This window comes from Nipponia nippon, unplaced genomic scaffold, assembly GCF_047370975.1.
Source record: "Nipponia nippon isolate SJK-2023a ecotype South Korea unplaced genomic scaffold, ASM4737097v1 scaffold_15, whole genome shotgun sequence".
Taxonomy (NCBI): Eukaryota; Metazoa; Chordata; class Aves; order Pelecaniformes; family Threskiornithidae; genus Nipponia; species Nipponia nippon.
In genome coordinates this window covers 11,253,884-11,277,618 of record NW_028262331.1, presented here as the reverse complement: position 1 = coordinate 11,277,618, position 23,735 = coordinate 11,253,884, and the positions used below count along the sequence as shown (strand labels likewise).

At 57.6% G+C, this 23,735-nt stretch overlaps 1 protein-coding gene across 14 annotated transcripts in view; it reads right to left on the bottom strand.

Annotated features, from left to right (window-relative positions):
- The window catches only part of RAP1GAP2 (RAP1 GTPase activating protein 2), an 84,133-nt gene that overhangs the window by 23,022 nt on the left and 37,376 nt on the right, over nucleotides 1–23,735 (bottom strand). For 12 of the 14 annotated variants that reach the window (XM_087751578.1, XM_087751573.1, XM_087751571.1 and 9 more), the window contains one exon: nucleotides 7,254–7,338. In XM_087751578.1, the coding sequence (XP_087607704.1) occupies nucleotides 7,254–7,338 (85 nt within the window). Of the gene's footprint in view, nucleotides 1–7,253; nucleotides 7,339–16,971; nucleotides 17,133–23,735 lie in introns of those variants that run through there. The other 2 variants (XM_087751575.1, XM_087751576.1) reach the window with 2 other exon arrangements.

Genomic DNA, 23,735 nt, shown 5'->3' with positions numbered 1-23,735 from the left:
CAGAGCAGCAAGCGGCGGCGGGTCCCCACCTCCATAACTCCTCCTGCTCTGCATTTCATTTCCAAAAAAGCGCGAGAGGACAGGCCGAGCGATGCTGCGGGCGCTTGTCCCACTCCCCAGCCCTGGCAGCTCCGGTCCAGCCTGACTCAGAGCTCAGGCTTCACTGCTGCAGTTCACCATCGCCAGTAACACTCAGCCACGACGATTTCCCAGCCCGCTCTGTGTACAGTTTGATAACGGTTCTTTAGTCATTTCTTTTTCTAATCACAGCAGTGTTGGCACTGTTGGCTGGACACTATGGGTTCCTTTTGTTCCCCGGGTGTTTTCTCAGGTCTCTAAGGTCTGTGTTTCCCAGCTCTCTGCAGCGGTGACACAGGCTAGAGATGCCAAAAGGAGAGCGGGGCCGCTGGTGCAATCCTGCCCTGCGGGGCACGGGACAGCCCGGCAGCAGGGAAGGGAAGGAGAGCACCAGCTGCAGCCATGCTCTGCTCTCTGCGATCTGCTGCTCGCTTTGGCACAGCGAGCACTGGATCTCGAGGATCAGGCGGGGAGAAAACCCAGACGGCTGCCAAGTGCCGCGGGGCAGCCGGCAGGGCCGCAGATGTGGGGCTTGCTGAGGACGTGGGGCAGAGCCGGTCCTACCGGGAGCAGAGGGATGGGGTGCGTGTGCCATGGCCCCCATGGTCCAACCCTGCAGGGCCCCTGGCAGGAGGAGGTCTGTGCGCACAAACCAGCAGCAAAAAACTTCCCTTTGGAAATGAAACAGGCCCAGACTGATCAATCTAAAAAAGCAAATAAACACTCTTGCAAATGAGACACCTACGGCAGCCCTCCCCACGTCCCTTACCTTGCAAGGGGCAAGCCCTGGGCTCTGCCTTTCCCTGGCTGAGGAAACACCGGCAATGCCGCCGACGGCGGGGCTGGGCTGCCCCGTGCAGGGTTAATGGCCTACTTGCCAAATGAACTAAAGAGATTAGCGAGCCCCAGGCTCCGATTAAAAAGTCCTGTGTGGCTCCTCTGGAGAGCAGCCCGACGCTGCAGCCAGGGAGCTCGCCCTGCTCCCCCGGCGCGCCGCTGCCCGGCTGGCGGGCTGCTGCCTCCCTCCCCAGCCGTGCCGGTGCCCTGCGGCTTTGCAGCCCCGTGAGCATCCCAAGCCGCTGCGGCGCACACAGGGCACATGGGGCACATAGCTCCTGCGCCTTTGGAAACACCTAGCGCAGGGGGCTCAGGGACCGCAAACCCAGATCGGGAAGAGCCCATCGCTGCCTCTCCAGGAGAGGCATGTCTGTCCTGCTCAGCCCTGCTTTCCCTCAGGCTAGGGGGGACTTCAAGAAACCCTGTTCCTGCCCTGATCTACCCGCGCTGCCCAAAGGGGCCCCAGTCCTGGTGGTGGCCAGCGCACCAATGAGCTGTTTTGGGGCTCGGCAGGCACCGGCCGCCTTTCCCACTCAGTCCTGCCGTGATGTTTGGATGGAGCAGACATGGGTTTGGCCCAAGCGACCGGCACGGGCACGGCCGCACCAGCACGCACAGTCGCAGAGAAATCCTGCTGCGCCAGCACACACCGGCCTCCCGACTCGCCGGGCACCTGCGGGGTCACCCCTTCGGCACAGCAACCGCTGAACCTCAGCTGGACGATCCTGATCCCTTGTCCGGCTTTTCCTGCTCTCAAGTACACAGAAATAAATTATCTAGTCAAACTATGGCCGTAAACATTGGGGCACTCCCAGTAAACTAGTAAGTGGCTTTTCTGGAGACATGAAGCAGCAGCCCCATCCCTCCTCTCCCCCATCCATCATCCCCCCGCCTCTCCCCTAGCCTGTGTCTGCTCCCGGCCAGCCGCCGCGCTCCAGCCGCAGCGGACGGGCTCACGGCTCACACAGCCGAGGAGAGGCTGGGGCCACGGCAGATGCTGCCGGTCCAGGAGGGAGAGCAGAAAGTGGGATCAGCCGCTCCGACGCTGCCAGCTATCAGAAACAGTTTGCAGAAGAGGGATGCGAGATTTGGGGCAGAAGGGGTCACAGCACCAAGGAGAAAGGCATAGGGGAGTGATTTTTGGTGAGCTCTTAAACAGACTGAATTTCTCAAAAGACAAAAAAGAGAGAAAAAAACAGAGGAGAAGATGAAGAAATGAAATACAAAGACCAAAGGAAAATCTCAGCCTAGTGACTGCCCTCAGTGACACCAGCTGGGATGGGGGAAAGAGGCTGCCACACAGGCGGGGACTGCCGTGGCTCGGAAGCAGCCCTGGCTGTGTTTCTAGCTTTAGACTATGCCCCGTTTTTATCTACTGCACCCACGGGAGGAAGAATGAACCCCAGGCCCAGAAGAGCTCTATGCCCAAAGCTGTGAGCATTTTAAAAAGGTTTTTCCTTATTTTGAACTTGGTTTAGATTCTGGTTTATCTTCAGGTCTCTGCCACGGACAAATGCTCTTTGAATCAATTAAAATAGTTTCCAGGTCCCACTCTGCCAGCAGCCAGAACCAGAGAAGCAAACCACACAGCAGCACCGGATCCACCTGCTAAAGCAAGTTCCAGCAGAAAATGCGTACCCGTATTCCATAAAGCAGACAGCAGTCTGTACCCTTGAGGGATTTATACATACTTGAAGCCAAGCTTTACTGGGCCACAAATATTTTGGTAATTATAGCGGAGACAATCGGAGCTTTGTGACACCCAACAGAAAGCAATGTCCCCTGCCATGGGAAGGAAAGGTTACGCTCGCCCCGCTTGGGTCGCTGCGACTGCTCCAAACTAAACCTGCATCTGGCTCCTCAAATGCACCCAAAGGCGACACCAGAGCGGACAGCCGTCCACCTTCGGCAGGACCAACCTGCCCAGCAGCTTGTCCTAACGACCTCAGAAATGCAAAATACTCAACCCGAAATGGTATAGTCATTATTCCTTTCCTGCTCACATGTCCTCACCACTGAGTGTGCTACGCTGGCAGCGTAAGAGGGGACATACGGTCACGTCCCAGTGCTCCAGCACAGAAAAGTACATGATTCCTCTCCATCAGCACCAGGCAAGACACCGGGTCCGAAGCCGAGCTGCCTGGAGCACACAGCGTCTGCTCAGCCTCCCCAGCACCCCAGGGACGAGTTCAGGGAGCAGGTACCTGTGGACGAGGAGCGCCCAGAGCAGAAGCTGCAGTGCAGCCGGTAAGTGCCTGCTTTGAAGGTTTCTCAAGAAAATGACACCCAGAAAGAAAACCCTGCACCAGGCAGGAGCCACCAAGGATGGAGCGCGGCGGGGCAGAGCTCTGCCCAGCACACCTCCCCAGCAACCCACCGCGGGTCGCACAGCACTCACCAGCAGGCCCCGTAAGAAATCCATCATCTTCCCAGTGTCGCCTCCCCAGCATCAGCCACGCAGCCACGGCTGCTGCCGCAACCAGACTTCCTCATGGGCACTTGGCAAGCGCGGCGGCGGCCCAGCCATCCCTCCCCAGCCCTGACACCTCCCTTCGTTAATGTTTCTCCAAGCCAGAGGCACGGCAGGACTGCTGCTTTGTTATTTCAAAGGGTGGCTCCCCTGGGAGGCAAAGTGCCCCAAACAGGTTGGGCAGGAAGCGGGCGAGGGTTTCCAGGGGACAGGCAGGCTCCTGCCCCCCGCTTGGCTCCTGCCGGGATGCAGAGCCCAGCAGCGGGATGCGCTGCGCCCCTCGGGAGGGCACTCGCGTGGGAGAGCTGCAGCGGGAACCGGGCACTGGGCAGGAGGCAGAAAATCCAACCTCTCCAGCTGGAAATCTGTATGGACAAAAAAGCCACAGCCCTTCCAAAGCAGCTGAACGAATCCCAACCTTAAATCCTCCCAGAGTCAGCTCAGGACAACCCAAGCTGCTGACCCAGGGGCTGCAGAGTAGGCACTAGCACCCACAGGGCCTTCTCATCCCAAAACCGCCCGGGGAGGAGGCAGAACACGACTGCTTTGGCCAGAACGCCTGCGCAGCTGTGCCGCAGCATGGGCAGTGCCAGCTGCTGGGGACTCACTCCTGTCCCTGCTCCCGCTGCCCGCACCCACCCCTCGTCCCTCTCCATGACACAAAGCCTTGCAGAGATCTCTGGGAAGCCCCTTAAAGTCTGCCGAGATCAGGGCAGAGCAGGATGAGCATGGAGGATATCAACTCAATGCACTCATGCTGCGCAGCACCTCATCACAGGTTCAGCTGCCTCAGCGCTGAGCCACCACCAGGCATCCCCTGCGCTGACCGCGATGGTCAGGGGACTGAGCAATGTCTCCAGACAGACCAGGTCTCTGGCTCCCAACCACAAAGTCATCCCAGGTTTCCCTTCATCAAGCTGAAGGCTCCTTAATCCCTGACATCTCCTCCCCCAGGCATCTCCAGTTCCATCTCTTAAATGCCAGCAAACACACACCCAGCCCCTGCCTTTCAAGAGCTGACGGCAGCTGAGACCGAAGCGACAGCAGGGACACAGGGAAGCTCTGACCAAGCAGATGCACAAATAAAACCCAGTGGCCCACAGGCAGCCCCCGGCCTGAAGACAAATGGGATTATTCCTGTTTGGCACCTCTGGAGCACCCTGCGCCTGGCAAAGACACGGGATCCTCCTCTGACACTGCCTGGCCGGGGTGCCAGCGCAGGCAGCCGTCACCGCAGCGGCTCTGCCGTCAACAGACCCGCAGGGACTGAGGGATGGAGGCAGGGAGCACATGCCACGGGCTCCCAGCTCTGCCTCACCTTTCCAAAAGGACAACCTGTGCCATCTGCAAAAGATGCTGGAGCCCTTTAATCCTGCTGTAAAGCAGAAGTCGTCAGTAATCGCTTTTAATTGCTTTAATCACGCGATTATAAAAACGAAGAACCAGCAGTGAAACAGGCAGCCTCCAGCCTTGCCGTGGAGACTGGTCCCCCGGCGTGTCCTCAGCCAAAGCCATCGCCAGCCTCTCCCCCAGCCACAGCACCCACAGCGAGACAGGCCCATGCAGCTTGCGATGCGAGAAGGAATGGCCATCTTTGACATGCATGAAGAAAAAACCTCAGCATTTGCTTTTGGGGAGCTTACGTTACCTGAAGCATATGGAGTAGCATCTATACACTTTTTTCCATGCAGGCTTCCCACAGGTTTCCATGCCAAGTTTCCCGTGCTGAGGGAAGCCTTGAGCTGAAGTTTAAACGTCATTGAAGTACTCGACCTCCCGCTGCCCCGCATCACCCGGCTCCAGCCGTACCGGCCCTGCATGCAGCATGCCTGGGGTCTCGCCCCCCATAACCCCTCCTGCAGCAGTACCCAGGCAGGGAGCAGACGCCGGCACTGGGGGCCACCTCCGCACCCGCACAGCCAGGCTCAGCCTGCCCGGCTCGCAGGCTCATTAAAAGGCAGAATTTCCATTTAAAACACGACAAGGCCAAAGGCAGAATCTCTCAGAACGCAGGTGCTGCTGTAAAGCCTGGGAAGGCACGAAGGAGCACGGCAGCAGGACGAGCCCCAGGGACGCTGCGGGCCTGCAGCGCTCACCGTCACAGAAAGTCCTACTTGAACTCCAGGCAGGTGTTACCGAGCAATTTACCACCTTTCTGCAAGGTAAAATAAATTGCCCTAGCAATTTGTTTCCTCCCGCAGGGGCAGGGCAGGCAGGCTGGGGCCGTGGAGGAGCCACAGCGCTCGCCCAGGACGGCCCACGTGAGAAACGCCAACTCTTGTGGCTTCCCCGGCCGTGCACAGGCAAGTGGGCACCGGGCGTCCCACCCCGGGATGTAGCAACACCCCCGAGGTGAAATCCCTCCCAGCCCCCGGGAGGGCTGCTCATTGCCCAGCACCATCCTGGGAAACTTCTTGTCCTCTGAGGCCGGTAAACGGCGCGAGGGCTTTGGCTTCCCCTCCTCAGGCACCAGCCCAAGGCCGGCCAGGAACGCTGCTGGCACAAGGAGCAGGAAGCACGCTCTGCTGCTGGCACTCTGGCACCTCCCGCGCCCGGCACGCTGCACGTCCCGGGGTATGCCCTGCAGGCGGGATCCCCCCTTGCTCCCCATTTCCCACGGTGCCCCCAGGACGATGCCCCCGCTGCCGGCAGGCTCTCCCAGAGGCGCATCCCCGCTCCCGCCCTGCAGCCCGACGAGGTGCCAGAGCTCGTGTCACCAGTGAACGGTGTCAGCTCCTGCCTGCTTCATGCACCCAGGCCATACACAAAACCCTAAATAAGCCCAATTATCAGAAGGTCCACTAATAAACTCCTCTAACTCAATACTCTATTTCTAAGCCCACTTGCTCTTAACGACCATTTAACCAGGTTCTCATCACCTCGTAAGCCTCACATTCATCTCATCTTCTCCAGCTTAATGAGTAATTTCCCGGGTAGCAGCATATTGAGCGCTCTGCAGCTACCATTGCCTTTGTCTGCAAACTCTGGCACTGCAGAAATGTCTCCGGTCACTCTGACAGAGGCTACTTTTGATGAACCCCTGTTGCATTTTATCCTATTTTCCCATTCATTTCCATGTCTCAGATTGACTTTTCCTGCCAAATTCCCTCTGAAGCTTTGCCCCAGGATCACCGCCCCGGCTCTCTGCACCGCCCTGCTCGACACAGGGCTGCACACTCCCCGCTCGCTTCAGACTGTTTGAACAAGATAACGGCGAGCTGGGAGCTGTGGAGGTGCCCAGTCAACCTTGGCTCAAGCAGGACCAGCTTCCAGGTCTGACCAGGTTGCTCATGACCTTCTCCAGTTGGGTTTGGGAAAACTGCAGAAGGGCAGAGCCCTGCAGAGGCAGCCTGGCACAGGCAGAGCGGAGGGGAAGCGCTGCTGTGTCCTGCGACCTGCTGCCTCCACCATGGCAAAAGGCAGCGGCTGAGCGGTCCCTGGCAGGAACAAGCGGTGAGTCGGACCCCGCCAGCAGTGCCTGCCTGCCGGGGATGCACCGTCTGCCCCGTGCTGGCAAGCAGCCACCCGCCGCGGTGCCCGGGGAGGGTTATTAGGATAACAGCACTGGTATTCCGCACCCTGCTTGGCATCACCGCTCGCGATTGCGTAACATGAGCAGCAGCGCAGGATGGGGCCCGCCGGCACGCACACCCTACTGCCGCTGATGGTGTCTGAACACGCTGCAGGCTGAACTCCAGAAACCACCTACTGCTGCTCCCTCGGGAACAGCCCAAATCCGTACAGCCGCTGCGTTGGAAGTGCCGCTCCTCACCAGCTTCAGTTTCCAAAACCGGCACCTCGGCTGGACCGCGCGCCCACAGCCCGGCACGGCATCGCCCAGCCGGCACAGCGTTGCCCGCACACTCACCTTCATGGTCGGCGGGGCGGTGAGTGGGGGGGACAGCGGCCGCTCCGGGACGGTCACATCCGTGCTGTTCAGCAGCTCCTGTTTCCTGAAAAACCAAACGCAGGCATGTCAGCTTCCCCCGTGCCCCGAGCAAGAGCGCGAGGCAGGAGATAAGGGCTTATCTTCTTTGGCAAAGCCGCGGGCGTGTGGGCTGCCTGTAAAATAATATCTTGAATCTGAGAAAAAAACAAACAGATCACATAAAAAGACGATAAAAGTCATCTGAAGAGCCCCGCGCCCAGGGCAGGCCCAGACCCCTCACTGCCCCACCGAGCGCCCAGGCTCTGTCCCTGGGAGCCAGCCGGATCCCGGCCACAGGGCGGGGGCGCGGTGCTGGTGCTGGGCTCTGCCGGACAGCGGAGCAGGGACAGCAGGGCTGGGTTTCTATGACAACCCATCCCCACGGTTTCCCTCCATCTGGCACCCTCTCTGCCTGGGCAGGATCCGCGGCTGATCGGCCTCCCGGCAGCCCAGGCGCCATGGACGGTGGAGGAGGCTTCCAGCTCGGTGATGCCGGTATAAAACCCAGGGGCTCCCCGGTGGGGGTCCGGCAGGGCCCAGCTGAGGGCAGCTCCGCCACAGGGCACCTGGGCACGGGCAGTGAATTTGGAGGCAGCAAGAGGCGTCATGAGGACACGAGACCCCTGGGGAGCTGGGAGCAGCCCCCATGCCACGGACCTGCCACAAAAGCATCACACAAAAGCCCCCCAGCCTCGAAAAGGTACAACCTCGGCCCTCCACCAATTATCTGATAAAAACACCCTGTCCCCTTTACACCAACGGCTTCCCAGGCAGACAACCAAGCCGGCGCTCGCGGTGGTACTGCCAGATGCTACTCTGGGAGTCAGAAAATCTGAGATTTAATTTCGTTTCCTCTCGTCCCTGCCAGGTTAGTCCTGCAGAAACTGGGCCAAAACGTCCAACTGTTTATCTCGCAGTAACGAGGTTTGGTTCCCATGGCAGCCCACCCCGGGATGGGACGGCACGGTGTGCACAGCAGCCGGGCAACGATGCCTGCCGGGGCCCTCTCCAAAACAGGCAGGTCCTGCCAGAGGGTGCGCACCCAACCTCCTGCAACGCCGGCCCTTGCCGCCAGCCCCACCGCCTCGGCTCCTGCCCTCCTCTGCCGAGTCCCAGCTCTCATGACAGCAGGTGACAACCACATGCTGGTCATGGGGGAGGCGCGGGTGCCTGCAGCCCCTCCTCAGCAGGGCCGTGCGCCGCGGGGACGCAGCAGGGATGCAGTGGGGATGCCGTGGGCACTGCAGGCAAGTTTTCTACAAGTCCATTGGCGCAACGGCGAGTGCAAAACTCCACCATTGCCTGCGCGAGCAAAGGAGCGGCTGCTTGGCTGCGTCCCTGCTAACGAGAGACTGAACCGGAGCCTGAGAAGGGCTGGCTCCTGCTCCTCCTGCCTGTACCCACAACTGCTCTTGCTAATAGGCTTCTCCTGTTCCTGATGAAACTTGACTCCATCTCTTGAAACACATAAATGTATATATGCATACACACACATAAACATACGTATATAGATAAGCTTTTAGGAGAAAGCCGTCTGCACACTGCGGGTTGCAGGACGGCACTACAGCCTCCCGCCCCTCCGCAGCCCCACGCTGCAGGATCCCAGCCTGCCCTTTGCAGCACCACAGCCCAGACCAGGGATCTGGCATCTCTCCCTGTCGCTGCAGGACCAGCTTCACGGCGGAGCAGAGGAGAGCAGCCGGAGCCAGCGGCGCCTCGGAGCCCGTGTCCCTGCAGCCGGCACGATTAGATTTGGCTGGGGGGGGCTGCCAGTTGTCAGCCGGTGCTGTTAATGTGTCGCATGTACGGAGACAGGAGAAGCAGGGAGCTGCAACGCCCGTGACCAAGGAAAGGCAAGGACCAACAGGACGCAGATCGATCGTTCTCATTAGTCAACCACCAAGGAACAAGAATTAATGAACTTCAGTTGTAGCCAGGGGAACACCAGCTGGATGTGGGGGGAAACTCAGGGCTGGAGTTCAAGCCCATAAACCTGTCCCGGAGGTGTAAGAGCAGCCCAGGCAGGGCACGGGGGGATCAGCACGGCACGGGGCAGGACGGGGCCGCGCTGCAGCTGAGACCAGCCGCCGGCACGCGGGGACCCGGCTCACAGACCCCTGGGACCCGGCAGGCCAACTCCTCCGACACTTGTAATTAATTGCTGATTGCACTTCCCGGAGCCCGGGGCGGCGCAGGCGTGCGGGCAGCAGGGCCCTGCCGTCAGGACTTATTTCCCTTGGACTCAGACGATCCTGCTGGGCTCCTCCCGAGGCGCAGGCAGCCGCAGGCAGGAGGAAGGTGGATTTTTTGGCCTCTGGGCTGCAACGTGATGGAGCAGGAGGAGCAGAGCAGAAAGCTGCCTCATGGCTATGAGGGGCGAAGGCAAAGCGGGGCGAGCAGCACCCATCACCGTTGCAGCTGCAGGGCACCAAGGGCTGCGGCACCGCCTGGGCTGCGCCAGCAACGCAACCACAGGCGGAGGCACTGGGGGAAATGCCCAGTGGTTTGTGTCCAAACGTGAATCTGGACCACAGACTGACATTTACATTAAGCCAATATACATCTTTTTTCTTTCTTTTTTTTTAAATCAGAGCAGGTCAAATTTGCCTTACGTTATTACCTCTCATTTAAGCTCTTGGCATCTTCCAGTTTTTCAATGCAAGAAATGAATTAAAATGATGTGGGACTGTGTATGGGCAATAGGAGGATTCACGTCCTGCCCGCCTGCATTGTTTATCGAGCTCCTTCCCTTTCTCCTCTCCACAAACTCACTGTGACTCCACTGCTGAAAAAAATGCCGAGGATGACGGATTTTTACTGTTTGCTCTTTGACTTTCTAGGACACTAAAGCACAGCCTGATCTGGAGTGAACCACTCATCCTTTGCTCTCCTTGCTTTGAACCCTGAGCTCCGCCTGATTGCACTAACCTCCATAGTGGCCTCAAAGGCATAAAACGTACCAGACTTTGCAAAGATTAAAGTTACAAGGATGCACACAAATAATTTGATTTGATCTGGGATTTGTAGCAGGTTGCCATAGCATCATATTCTAAGTATTATAAAATCACTCACACAACTTAACAACGTGTTCCTCTGTCACATGCTGATTGCTTCTTTGAGGCCAAACTGCTGGAACTGCTCCTGCAATTCCGGGGAGAGCAAAACAAACCCATTCACCAGCCATCGCTTGTAATTAGCCTCCGTGCGCTGGAAATATGTTACGTTAAACTGCAACCACTGACTCGGATGATTCAGTCTGCTGTCAGCTATGGGGTCAAGGGCCATCAGCCTAATTCCCAAACAGATTACCCTCACACGATGATAAGTGAATCATGAGGAAGATTAGCACGTCTTTATTTGTGCACTGGCGTGCTCACACGGGGAAGCAGCCTCCGGGGATCTCCCCTGAAGACAACGCCAGAGCCAGCAGGTGCTGACGGCAGCCCCACGCCGTGACCCGGTCCCCAGCTGGCACCGGGGGTACAAGCGTCTGCAGAGCCCGAACCGCAGGAAAGGTCCCAGGTGTTCACGCCAGCGAGGATCGGGGCCGGGGGACGCTGTGCCGCTCCCCACAGCACCAGCACCCGGCTCCCACCCACTGCAGGGCCCCTGGGAAGCAGCCCCAGGACATCCATCCCCCCCAGGGGGTTCCCTGCAAAGCCAGAGACCAGCCGGGCAGCGGATGCTGGTGGCCCGCGGCGTGCAAGCATCACTGCCTCCGCTGCGCAGCAGCATGGCCTCCCTCGCCCCACGGGGGCCAGGACCCTCCCGCGGCACGGCCCCCAGCGTGCTCTGCATTAGCCCTCCCAAAAGACTCATGGCTCTACCACCAAGTCCTGCACCAGGATGGCAGAAGAAGAAAATACATCTCCTGCCTGAGCAGCCTGACCACAAACACGACGCAAGAGGGCAATTAAGAAGTAGGGGAGAGGACGGGGTGGGGAGGGATGGCAGGAATAGCGTGATGAGCTGAAGCCTGGTCTTGGCACGGCACAGCTGCAATAAACGGCCTCTGCAATCACTCCCCACTCGCCTCTCCCTGGCACCGCGGGAGACGCACGTCTCGAGGACCGATAACATATCCAAAGGTTACGGTGCTGCGCTCGCTCCCCGGAGGCAGCACCCAGCACCCGGCTGCTTCACCCGGCCCCCACACCCCCGAGCCCACCCTGGCCAGGGCCGGGCATCAGCACACAGGATGGGCGAGAGCATCCTCCGGAGCTGCACGGCTGCACACCGGCCTTCCCAGAAGGCATCGCAGGCATCGTTTTTGTAATTTTATTTCTTCATTTTTCTCATTAGGCAAATTAAGAGAGAAGGAAAAGAAAGAATTAGAATCCTACATACTTAGTAAATCTAATTAAGGAAATACCTTAATGCAGTTACGCAGGCCCAACTGCAGGGTTTCCTAACGGAGACCATGAGATCTGCCCTGCCATCCTGGCACGGCTCCCGTGTTCCCCCCAGGACCAGGGCCGCAGCCGCGGGGCTGTGCTAGGGGGGACCCCGCTGCCGCCAGCCCCCACCGGGAAGGCACAGCCTGTGTGGCCGGGGCCGCTCCCCCTGCTTCTCCCGATTGGGGAGCAAATGGGGATTCTTCCCCCCATTTTGAGCACATGGGCACTGAGTTTGTAACACTGGCGAGTTCCCAACACAGCAAGGGCAGGCAAAGTCTTTCTCTTGTCTTTAGAGCATCCTCGATCACATCCCAAAAGCACCTACAAATTCATATCCTGAATTTGGTAAACCTCACCAACATACTGAAATTGTGATTAAAATGTCCCGTTCAGTACAGAGCCAGGGCTGCCGGGACCCCTGGAGCCCCCCGAGCTTTCCCAGCCGAACCCCTGCCTCCGAGCACACACTTCCCTCCCACTTTCTCACTCCAAAGCCTAATGAAAAACTTCTAATGCATCCCACCTTCTTGTTTTGTTCGTCTGATTTACCAGACAGGCTCTAAATTGACACAGTACGTTCATATAAATTACACGTGGGAAGGGGAGATGTCAACATATTATCTGATACAGCAAAGTATTTCACACTAAGCGGTTAGCTCTACCTTTTGTTATGCTGTGAAAGTTAAACATGGAGCATTGCAGGTTCCCTTTATGCCTACGCTTAATTCTGCAGATGAAACCTGGCCTAAGGAGGCACAAAACTGTTGCAGCAACAAGTTCAGCCTGTCTAGATGCTGTATCCTTGAGAAGGACAGCAAAGATTATCCTGTAAATTAACAGCCTCTATTTTTGGACCCATCATTTTTTTGTCCTTGATGGGCATCACCTTGCCAGCTGCTCCCTTTTTAATTTATTTAATATTCAGTGCCCAGTGTCTTCAGTTTTCACGGGGGACTGTGCTTCTGTATTGCTCTTTGTCCTTGCACCGCCCCGCGTCAAGCCCCCGTCATGGGGTGGGTGGTGGGACGGAGCCCAGGCCGCTCGCCCTCCCTCGCCGGGAGCGTCCCCTCCATCCCCGCAGGCAGGTCCCGCGGCTCACGGCTGGGACCGAGCCTCCGACACCCAGTTCCACCGGTGAGCGCCTGCTGACACCCCAGGCACAGAGGTGGCCAGGAGCCCTTGGCCGGCTGCTCATAAGTTGCAAAAAAAACAACCCCCAGTTTTTTTTTTTTTCCTCTTTTTTGCAACAGAGACAAGGGCACCGTGCTGAGATTTTGCACCTGGAAATCTGCAGTGAGTGCCTGAACAAGGCACCTTACTCTGACTTTGAACAGCTCTCCACCCAATCCCGGGGACTCCAGGCAGGCAAGATCTCGCTGCATCATCACTCAGCCCGGGGAGGACGTCTGCAGAGGACACACGCTGCTGCAGGGCTGTCAGGGACTTCAGACAGCCCTGGCACTCCACAGCCACCCCAGACCTGGGTTTCAGCCTCCCGGCCACATGCGCCCAGCGCTGCAAAGCTGCCGGTGCTCCGAGGCTTAAACAGGCGCCGAGCCCCGCCATGGAACATCTTCCCTGATAAACTCATTTACCCTGCTATGTCCTGGGCTCAGGCTGGCCCTACCCTGAAGCGTTACCTTCTTGCACTGAAGCCTGAGAGTCAGCAAAGAAAAAGCGCAGCATTTTCTGGTCTAGATTTCTTGCAATAAATCACATATTTGCAAATTGCCAGCCCGCATCTGTGTGCACACGCAGCCTCCCTGACGGCGCAGCTCCCACAAGCGGGAACCAAAGCCCTGCTCAGAGCAAGGTGACATTTAACTGCCAAGGAGTTTAGCTTTAATTACTCCTCTGCACCGAGAATATTGTTGAGAACAGTTCAGAGCGTCCCGCGCTCGTGCGGGCAGTGCTGCCCATGCTGGCTGCGTGGGTCACCGCTGCGCCGCACATCGCCTGTCCGGCGCGGGGGGACGGCGAGGAGCTGGCTCCTGCTTTGCCTGCACCTCTACGGACACCGGATTCTTTCCAACCGGCCAAGGACTTCCCACTGGCCTGGCTAGGAAAGTAAGGCTCGATACACAAACAATGCTGGAAAGAGATTTTTATCATTTACAAATTTTGTTGTCTGATCTCACTTGCAGGAGTAGCGAGAAAGTGGTGATTTCCCACAGCGTTTGGGTAAACCAGCCAAGGCACTCACGGACCTTTTAAAACCAGAAGCCTCGTCTGAGCCGATTCCTGACAAACACGAGCCAGCGAGCCTTGGGCAGCCGTTTCTGAGCTGATTCAATAATTTGCAAATTACAGAGAACAGCTCCCAGAAACCAGTGTCTCCATCCACAGGCAGAACCGAGGCCGAAGGGCGAAGGGACGCTGTCCCCGCCTGGGCGTTCGTGGCCGGGGCGGGAGGCGGAGTGGGACGGGGGAGGCCCGAAACGCACGGGATGCTGCTGCGGTGAACGTCCCGCTGAAAGAAACGGGGATGAAAACTGACTTCAACAGTGCAAAGATTTCACTCAATGGCTCCAGGAGAGAAGACTACCCATGAGTAGCCCTCGCTGAACTAAAGAGTAACCTAGCAGCAGAGATAAAAGATGTTTGCTTTATTCCCAGTTGCCTACACCGCAGCTGAGACCGATAAGCAAATGGAGGGGTGCACCCACACCAAGGCACCCACCCAGCGGCTTTACCCCACGAGAAGACCATAGGCCACCACAGCATCACCTGGCTTGCACGTGGGACGTTCAGGAAAACTGATTTAGATAAAAATACCCAGTTCCAAATCGCAGGTTTCTGGAGCGGGACCAGAGCCAGGAGGAGCCCCGAGTCCACGGCAGCAGCAGCCCCCCAGGCCCCAGCTGCTGGTGCACATCATTCCTGCCCCCCCTCCAGCTCAAGCGCGCAGGACAGGCACAGACAGACTGACTGCAGGCGGGGGGAGCAAGGTAAGCATCACCTGGCTCTGCGAAGGGAGCTTGGTGAAGTCGATTTGTTGTGCTGCACTTTGCTGGGTTGCTAACAAGAAAGGGACATGGGCCACCAGGGACTCTGCAGCTGCCACCGATCCTGCCAGGCTTGCATATGGCTCATGTAAAGCAAAATTCAATTGCAGATGCAGAACAAAGACCGAATGTAGGAGGAAAAAAAGAAAATAGGAGCAGGTGGAGGAACAGAGTCCCTTTTGACGATGCCGCTAGCAGCCCCTTCCTTTTCCTGCAGATTATGTCACTTTGATGGCCCTGGCAGCTTGCATAAGACGAAGCAACTGCCGTAAAGCACTGCTTGAATTCTTGCAATCACTCCCATGAAGGCTCCTCAGTCCACAGCAGACAGGAAAAAACCTCCTCAGGGTCTTATTCTCCCCTTAAGATGTCTGTGTGACTCATTGTCCTCAGTAAACCCTGCAGCAAGAACTACACTGAGAGGGTTTGTGCTCAACATGATGGTGGGGAAAAAAATTTAAAAAAAACCCCCAGACTCACACATCACCGGCCAGATTTCTGTGAGAGTTCAGAGCCAGATTTTTTCTCAGCCCTCAAGTGTCATGCTGAGCTCATTCATAGAAACCCAGTACCTAGGGGAAAGACGACTGGTTGAGAAACGTCTTGCGCGGTGTGACTGGTAAAGCACTCCCTTCTTTCCCCACTGTGTTTTGAGGCGCACGCGGGATGGCCAACGAGTTTCAGCAGGGATGATGTTCGGAGGAGCCTTCGAGCCCCGCCGGCAGCACAGACCGCCCCAGCACTCGGACGATGCTCCCTACACACAGCACGTGAAAGTGGGAGAAGAGGCTCTGGACCACAGAGCACTGGGGGGACACGGGGGCCCCAGCCGCCCCCGAGCCAGCCAGCCCCTCCAAAACATGCTGGTCCGTAGCTGGAGCCCACAGCCCACGGGTTGAGCTACAACAGGGACAGGCCTGGGCTAAATGAGCCAAAACCCAAGGGGCAACAGCGGGGATGGGAATGGCTGAGCCTGCCGGGGCACCCCAACACAGCCCCCGCACTCCGCATCCCAGCTGTGGGTCACAGCCGTGGCGCGGCTCAGCTCAGGTCAGCATCCAGCCTTTACATCAGGGCCTGTGGGTTGTTTTTTTCCAACTGTTCAGCTTTGATGAACTACCTAAAGCCCCAGCAAAGGAGAAGAAAACATCCCAAAACAACAACAGCAACACATGAACTACACGGGAAAGCCACCACTAAGTCATAAAAGCATCACTGAAATCCTGCTCTCGAGGGCACCTGTCGTCCAAGGCAAAGCACCTACGGCAGCAGCGCCAAAACACGGGGTACGGACCCTGTAACCCAAAACTGTGGGTGGGGGAAGAGCTAAAGCTTCATCCCCAGTCGTCTTCCTCTGATTTTTCAGGCTCACAGATTGGGGGGGGGGGGGGGAGATACTTTACAGTAAAGACTGCAAATAATCAACTCTCCATTCATATGGTTTCGGTACAAAATCACAAAGTGAACAAAAAATCAAAACCAAAACAAAACCAAAAAAACCCTCAATCTGCAGCAGTGCCCACGTCGCTTCCACCCCGAATCAGAGGTATGCACACCACCAAGGGTTGGATGCGTATTTCTTACTATTTTTAACAACAAAGTTGCCAGAGCAGCACAGTCCTGGAGGAGCGAGAACTCCCTGACCGAGGACGCGCAGCATAAATCAGAGCAGGGTAAAATCTTTGAAGCAAACAGCAACTCCCCTTAATGAGCCGGGGGGAAAGCGGAGCCGCGCAGAGCAGATGCCAGCTAACACAATATTGCAAACAGGCTATTTCCTCAAAACACAAAGTTGAACATAAAGTACAATCCGTGGCTTAGTCAATGAAAGATGAAACCATTTGTCAGCTGTTCCCAGCGAAGAGACAAAGCTGTTGAGCTGAGTTACAGCAGTTCGGCGAACACGGCGATCCCTGAAAGAGAACGGTCCTCGGTCGTCCGTGGCAGAAGAAAGGGGCGTTGGGGTTAATCTAACTTGGACAGGCTGAAGCGCAACCCCTGCACGTATACATATATATATGTATAAATATGTATATATACTCGTCCTGCGAGCAGGTCGCCGTTATCCCGCGCCTATTGCCCGGCGCCGGGGTAGCGCTGCCAGCCCGCACGCGCACCCCAGACCCACCCAGGGAACAGCCACCGCGGACCCCGGCTCGCCCCTTGCCCCAGCGCCCGGGACCCGGCCCTGCAGCTGCGGGGGCTCCGCTCAGCCGCCCCCACCGGGAGCCCACCGGCCCCGCGCTCGCACCGTACCTCTTCTCCTTGCTCTGCCTGCGGGAGCGGTGCAGCAGCCCGATGAGCACCACGGCCGCCCGGATCCCCGCCCGCCGGGAATGCATCCTGCCGCCCGGCCGGGACATCGCCGCTGCCGGCGCCGCCGACCGAGCTCCGGCCCCAGCTCCGCCACCCGCGGGGGAGGCGGCGGCGGCGGCGGCGGCGCCGCGTCCGCGCCCGCCTCCGCGCCGCCCTGCGCGCTCCCGCGGGGCCGGCGGCGGCGGTGGGCAGGGAGGGCTGGGAGGGCAGGGAGGGCAGGGCCGGGCAGGGCCGGGCAGAGGAGGGCAGGGCCGGGCACGGCGACCGCGCTCCTTCCCCCCGCCCCGCTCCCCGCACACCGTCAGCCCGGACGAGCTGGGCTTCGAGCACGTTAAATGAGCAGGGACCTAATTTTTCGGTGGCGGAGCTCCGGTGTCACCACTGATGCTGTGTTACCTCGATGCCGAGGTTTTGATAGAACTGTAGAATCGTTTAGGTTGGAAAAGACCCTTAAGATCATCGAGTCCAACCGTTAACCCAGCGCCGCCAAGGCCACCACTAAACCATGTCCCTAAGCACCACATCCACCCGGCTTTTAAATACCCCAGGGATGGGGACTCAGCCCCTGCCCTGGGCAGCCTGGGCCAGGGCCCGACAGCCCTTTGGGGGAAGGAGTTTTCCCTAATATCCAACCTAAACCTGCCCTGGCGCAGCTTGAGGCTGTTTCCTCCTGTCCCATCGCTTGTTCCTGGGGAGAAGAGACCGACCCCCCCGGCTCCAGCCTCCTTCCAGGCAGTTGCAGAGAGCGATGAGGGCTCCCCTCAGCCTCCTCCAGGCTAAACATGAAAACAGCATCACCCAGACACCGGCTTCTTTACAGGGTGAAGTTACATTACAGCTCCTTTAAAATCTGAACGCTTGCTCCTGCCTTACAAACGTATTTTTCTGCCTTTTTCGGCCATTAGCAAACCTCCCCCATACGGGCCAGCTCTGCGCTGGGCCAAGGCAGGCGCCCGCTGCGCTTGTGCCGGGGATGAGCATCCCTCCCCGCTGCAGCACTGCGCGGAGCCAGGTCTGGGAGCCACACGACAGCACGAGCCCTCCAGCTTGCCTCTTACACGGAGGAGCTGGCACACAGCTTGTTCCAGGAAATATATATATATATTTTATTAAGTAAACTGTAAATGATCTACTTCACAACCTCAGCACCTTTCCCTGGAAGTCTTTGTTGCCATGGTGATAAAACACCCGGGTCTCCCCCCCCCATCTCACCTTCCTCCTCTGCGAGTTTAATTTACACAGGAATTAGACACAGGACTAGCTACAGCATTTTGAACATGCTCCTCGTTAGAGGGATGAAAACACAGCCCGTGCTGTAGGCACGAGAACACGCAGGCCAAACTCCGGCCCTCCACAGGGCTGAAATGTCGGCATCTGCCCAAAAGCCACCGGTGCCCCGCATCTTCGCGGCCAGCCTCAGAGAGGTGGAATGATCCTACTGCGTCGCCTGGTCAAGCCCATGGAAGCGTTCCCCGGGTGGGCTTTAACCGGCACCAGCTCCCCGGTGGCAGCGGGGTGCAGGACCCCCGGCGCGGCCGTGGGGCTGCTGTCACAGCCGGACAGGTCGGGGCTCTTGGGGGGACCCTGCTGCAAACAGGCAGCCTGCCAGGGGGGCACGCACGGGCTGTGGGGCCGACCACGGCCGCCTCGCCACCAGCATCCCACCCAAGTGGGAACCCCCTGCAGCAGCTCCCCGGGAAAGATAGGGAGAAGGGCTCCTCGCCCGGCAGGGAGGCTATCACGCGCCCTGCAACGGCCCGGCGGTCTCGACAGGCCATGGAGCGGGAGCTGCCTGGAAACCCCCCAGCCAGGGCGGTCAATCATTAACAGCACGTGGGGCTCTCCTGGCAAAGTCTGTAATAAATGTGTTTGCTCGGGAGCAAACAGCTCGCAGAGGCCACAGACCACATCTGGCACCGAGCAGCCGCTCTCGCTGCCTCCTCCTGCCTGCCGCCTCCCTGCCCACCACGCTTAAGGGGATCGACATAACCTTAGCTCCGGCCTTTTCTATCGAAACGTCTCAGCACCATCTCCCGTCAGATGTATTCTTTAAATTCAACCAAAAAAAAAAACCCCCATGTCATCACTGTAATCTCTTTATGCATTCTACTGTAAGTCAGATAAAAATACGCGCGACGTTACTTTTGCCAACGTGCCACGTTAATTCACCCCAGGAGAACCTGATGGCAAGCGGGTAAGAGGAAAGGATTCCGTTAAGGCCGGGCGCTACCCTCACCCTCACCGGCAGCGAGGAGCGCTTCGCTTGCACTGCGAAGCCTTCACTAAAGTTTTTGTTGGACCAACAAATCCCTTTGTTCTTGCAGAAAATACCTGGCTGCTTCCTTTCAAGCAGAAATCATCAGGCTGACAAATTTCTCAGGCACAGCAAAAAAAAAAAAAAAAAAAAAAAAAAAAAAAAGAAGAGAGAAATTAGGACCCGTTTCCATGCCAAATTATACCAATTCTCCAGCACCTCATTAGCTTCCAGTTAATGGAGGGGGAGGGGTTTTAATTTTAAACCTTTTACCTCTTGCATTAAACAGGCAGCTTTGAATTTCATTGACTCTCTCTCTGGAGACATTTTCTACCGTCTCTGTTCCCCTTTTGCAGACAAGTTAAGTATTAATCTCCTCTTGTTTTATGCTGAAGTGGCTTTGTATTGATTTTTAAAGATGTTCAATTCTCTCATATTTGGAAATAAAGAATCACTTTAAGCAGACACACTCAGCCATATTTTCTTCCCCACCCAAATAGGGCAAATGAGCCCGTGCAGTAACCAATTTCTTCTGGACTTTGTTTCAGCTGATGTGTAATTTATAGGATGAGGGCAAGATAATAAATGGCAAGGGGCTGGATGAGGGCTGGTGGGGCAGGAGCTCGGTACCCGGGATGCAGCCGTGCCGTGCCATGCCCCAACCTCCTCTCTTGCACAGAGAAAGGGCTGCGAGGGAAACGCCAGAGCCCCCTTTGCTCCCCCCACGCCAGCACAAACAAGCTCCTATCTGGTGATAGCAACATCTTCCTCGGAGGCCATGGGTTTGCTAGGAGGTCTGGATGCTCAGCCACTGCGCGCACAGGTGAAGGGGCACCGGGGACCTCCTGCTCCCGAGGACATCGCCTGTGGCTGCCACAGTCCCTGAAGAAGCTGCCCTACATTCCTTACGGTCCACTATCTGATAAAAGGCTCCAGGACAGACTGGGGCAGGATGCCAGGGACACCCAGGGAGGTAGAGGACGTGGCAGGGCTGGTGCACCTGAATGGCCCCTGCTCTCCTTCCCCAGCGCCTGCTGCTCTCCCCTCTCACGCCCGGTGGGTCCTCCTTGCAAAGGGACCGCTCACCGCGCACCCCGCGATGGTCTCTGCTCGCCAACCGCAGGAGCGGGAGCAGGGCGGGCACGGCAGGCTGTGCGGCACAGCGAGCTGCACCGCGTGGCCAGCGCGGGCACGGTGCCGCGGGTGGCTGGGGCACCCTGACCCGGGACCAGAGCCACATTTCCTTGGCTCCCACAGTGCACTGGCCGTGGTGTGCGTCCCCAGTTCAGCCTTTACTCTCTCCAAGAGAGGATCCCCTCAAACTGATCCCAGCAAGGGGCAAGTACTCTGCCCGCGTCCTCGTCAGCTACAGAAACACCTCTGCAGAGCATCTCCCCGGCCCCATGCCTTGTCCCCCAGCTCCGCGGGGCAGGGGTGACTCCAGCCAACCTTTGGTTCCCGCAGTGGTGCCACCAGCGCGTTGCCTTCCTGAAGGTTTGAGAGAGGGACACCCTGTCGGGGCCAGCACCTGTGAAAGCCCTCCAGCTGGTGTCTGCGCAGATGTGCCAAAGGATTTCTCCTAAGACAGAAAGCTGCAGCCTGAGAGGCTTAGGCTGGAAAGCAGGGAAACTGAGGAGGTTGGGTTGGCCCTGGAGGAGGTCCCCGGAGGCGCTGCCAGCTCCCCATCCACAAAGGTTTCCCGGGCTCTGCTGGAGGGAGCCACAACTCTGCGATGGAGCCTGGACCAGAGACCACGAGCTCCCACCCTCCCCCCCAGGCTTCTGGGCTCCTCAATCTCCATCCTTCCTTTAAAGATGCAGTATCACCTCGGCAGTGACTAAATAGCCTCCAAGTTAAGCAGCTGCCCCTGTTTTATGAAGAAATAAATATCTCTTTAAAAATGTCCTGACGTTTTTGCTTCAGAGAAAGCAGTTTTGCAGTTAACTAGGAAGCCGGGTCCCGAGGGGCTGGAGAGAGCTCGTGGCAGGTTAGGACAATTACATGCCGTGATTAATAAATCACCTGGGTGGCTGGCTCATTTATGCAAAGCCTGGCATTTTCTTCTGGGCACTCTGCTAAGAAACAAGGATCTGAAAATACTGGATTGTGACAAGATCAAGCCTTCATTCCCGATATTACTGAATCTCCCGCAAATAAATGAGACTATTAACGTTATTAAGAAACCGTATATTTATGAAATAACTTTGGCTTTCGTGTCAATGCTGCAGTGAGATTAAATCACCTATGGGTGAGCAGCCCATTGACCTTCCCAAGTCACCTGTGGGTGCATTTCCACCCACGAAGGCCCCCAGGGCCCACGTCGCTCACACCTGAGCCCAGGTCCGGTGACTCAGGGCTCCTCCGGCCAGAGCCGCGGCACTGCCTCGTCAGACAGCCCAGGATAAGTCCCCGACGCCCTCTGTGCCTCCCTTCGCAAGAGATATTTCTGGTTCCCTCGCTCACGAGGGACAGAGCCAGAAATACACGAGCTATGCCAGGCATTTGCCACGGCCGGGCTGGAGGCACGGCCAGCCCATCCCCGCAGCGCCATGGCTGAGCCGCAGCGGCCGACGGGGCGCCAAGAGCTCTGCCCAGAGATCCCTCCCCACCACCCCAGGGGACCCTTCACCACCACCCCAAGCACTCGCCCGGAGACCCCCGTAGGTGCTTGCCTCCACTCGAGCGGGACGTGGCCGGGCACGGGCGCCCGCACTGCCCAGGTGGGAGAGCTGGGACGAGGGGCAGCTGCGCCCGCACCAGGGACCGGGAGCCAGAGAGGAACAAAAGGAGCCGAAGCAGCACGGACCGAAAGACAAAAATAGTAACTCGTTCTCCGTAAAGGAGCAGTCACATTCCAATTTCCCTGGCATAGCAAGAAAAGGATTTGGCAGCTTGCAAACTAGGGAGAAAGCGATTATAGCGTTTCAAACGGTGCTGCAGGAAGAGGATAAGAGTGCACCCAGTTTTAAGAGAAGTATCACAAGAAACAGAGCTTTAGATTATGTTACATCCAGCCCTAAGTAATCTGATCAGAGATTTATTTTATGGCTTCAGTTAAAAAGACATAGAGGAAACACCAAGAAAGCATGAAGCCGGCTCCTCGGTGCAGGCAATGCAGAGACAGAAGACAGCAAGTTTTCTCTCTCTTGAAACGGTGCGAGACGGGCGCGGTATGCCACTGGCAACCTTAGCACCCTGTCAATTTAGAGCGATCGGAAGAGGGACTGGTGTGCGCTAAGGCGCGGGGCAGACCCGGCTCTCGCCCCGACACAGCCGGCAAGGCTTCCCCACCGCGCTGCAATGCCCAAACCCCGGCGGCTCCCTGCGCCCCGGTGCTGTGGCTGCTGTACAGAAGTACAGGATTGATGTGCAAAAAGAAATTCATCTGCCTAGCTCGACTGGGAGCCAAGGCAATGGGCTTGTCCCCCATCCAGAGCCCATCCCCGTCACAAGTGCACAGAGGCATCGACCTTCTGCCTGACTTAGAGCTGAGCGTGGCCCGCGATGTTTCAGCTCCCCAGAGCAATTATCAGGCTTCCAGGAAATAAGCAGGGAAAGCAATCAAAGCCGCAGTGAAAGAACAAAAATTCATTATGAGCGAACGACCTCTCGCTGCAGAAGGAAGGCAAGGCTCAGATAGGTATTGCCAGCCGTTAGAAACGAGCTGGCCCCACACAGGAGCAGCAGGGTCTGACGGTCAACTGCACTGCAGATACGGTGCCTGTAAGGGCCGGGAGGCAGCCAGGAGGCCGGGTGAGCAGAGAGCAGCACGGGTGCACATGGGCACCCATACTGTGGTTAAAGAGGCTTTGAGGGAAGAGACTTCAGCATGTAAAGCAATCGCAAAAGATGACCTAAAAATAATCAGAGGCTTCGCAGGCCCCAGACCCGACCTCGTGTTGGCTGCACCCTCTGTGCACAAGCCACCGTTTCCCTAGAGGTGGGGCAGGGCTTTCGCTGCATCTCGTGATGTCCCCTCGCTGTGTTTGCACACCAAAAGGGTGAAACAAGCGGGCAGCAGCACTGAAAGCACCTCCCAGCACCTCAGAGCAGGCATCAGTATTAAAAAAAAAAAAAAAAACAACTTAAAAAAAATGTATAAAAAGCCGCAGCAAACGGGCCAAGCCCTTGAAGGACCAGAGCATCCTTGCTTCCACTGCGTTCCTGGCTGTTAGACATCCCGGCGCCTGGCTGCTCCCCTGCCTTCATCAGCACATGCGAGACCGGAGGGTCTGGGGGTGACCCCCCTTGGCCGCAGGCCCCACGTGGTGGGGGGCACAGCTTCCCCCAGTGGGGTCCTGCTGCCCTGGGGTAGGCAGCAACAGATACCCCCTCTGCCAGCCCCCCTTGTCCGTGCCACTGCTGCTCCCGGTCCACGCAGACAGGGCAGGGACTGAGCCCCAAGTGCCCCTGCTTCATCCCCAGCCCCCTGAGGACGTCACCTCCAGAG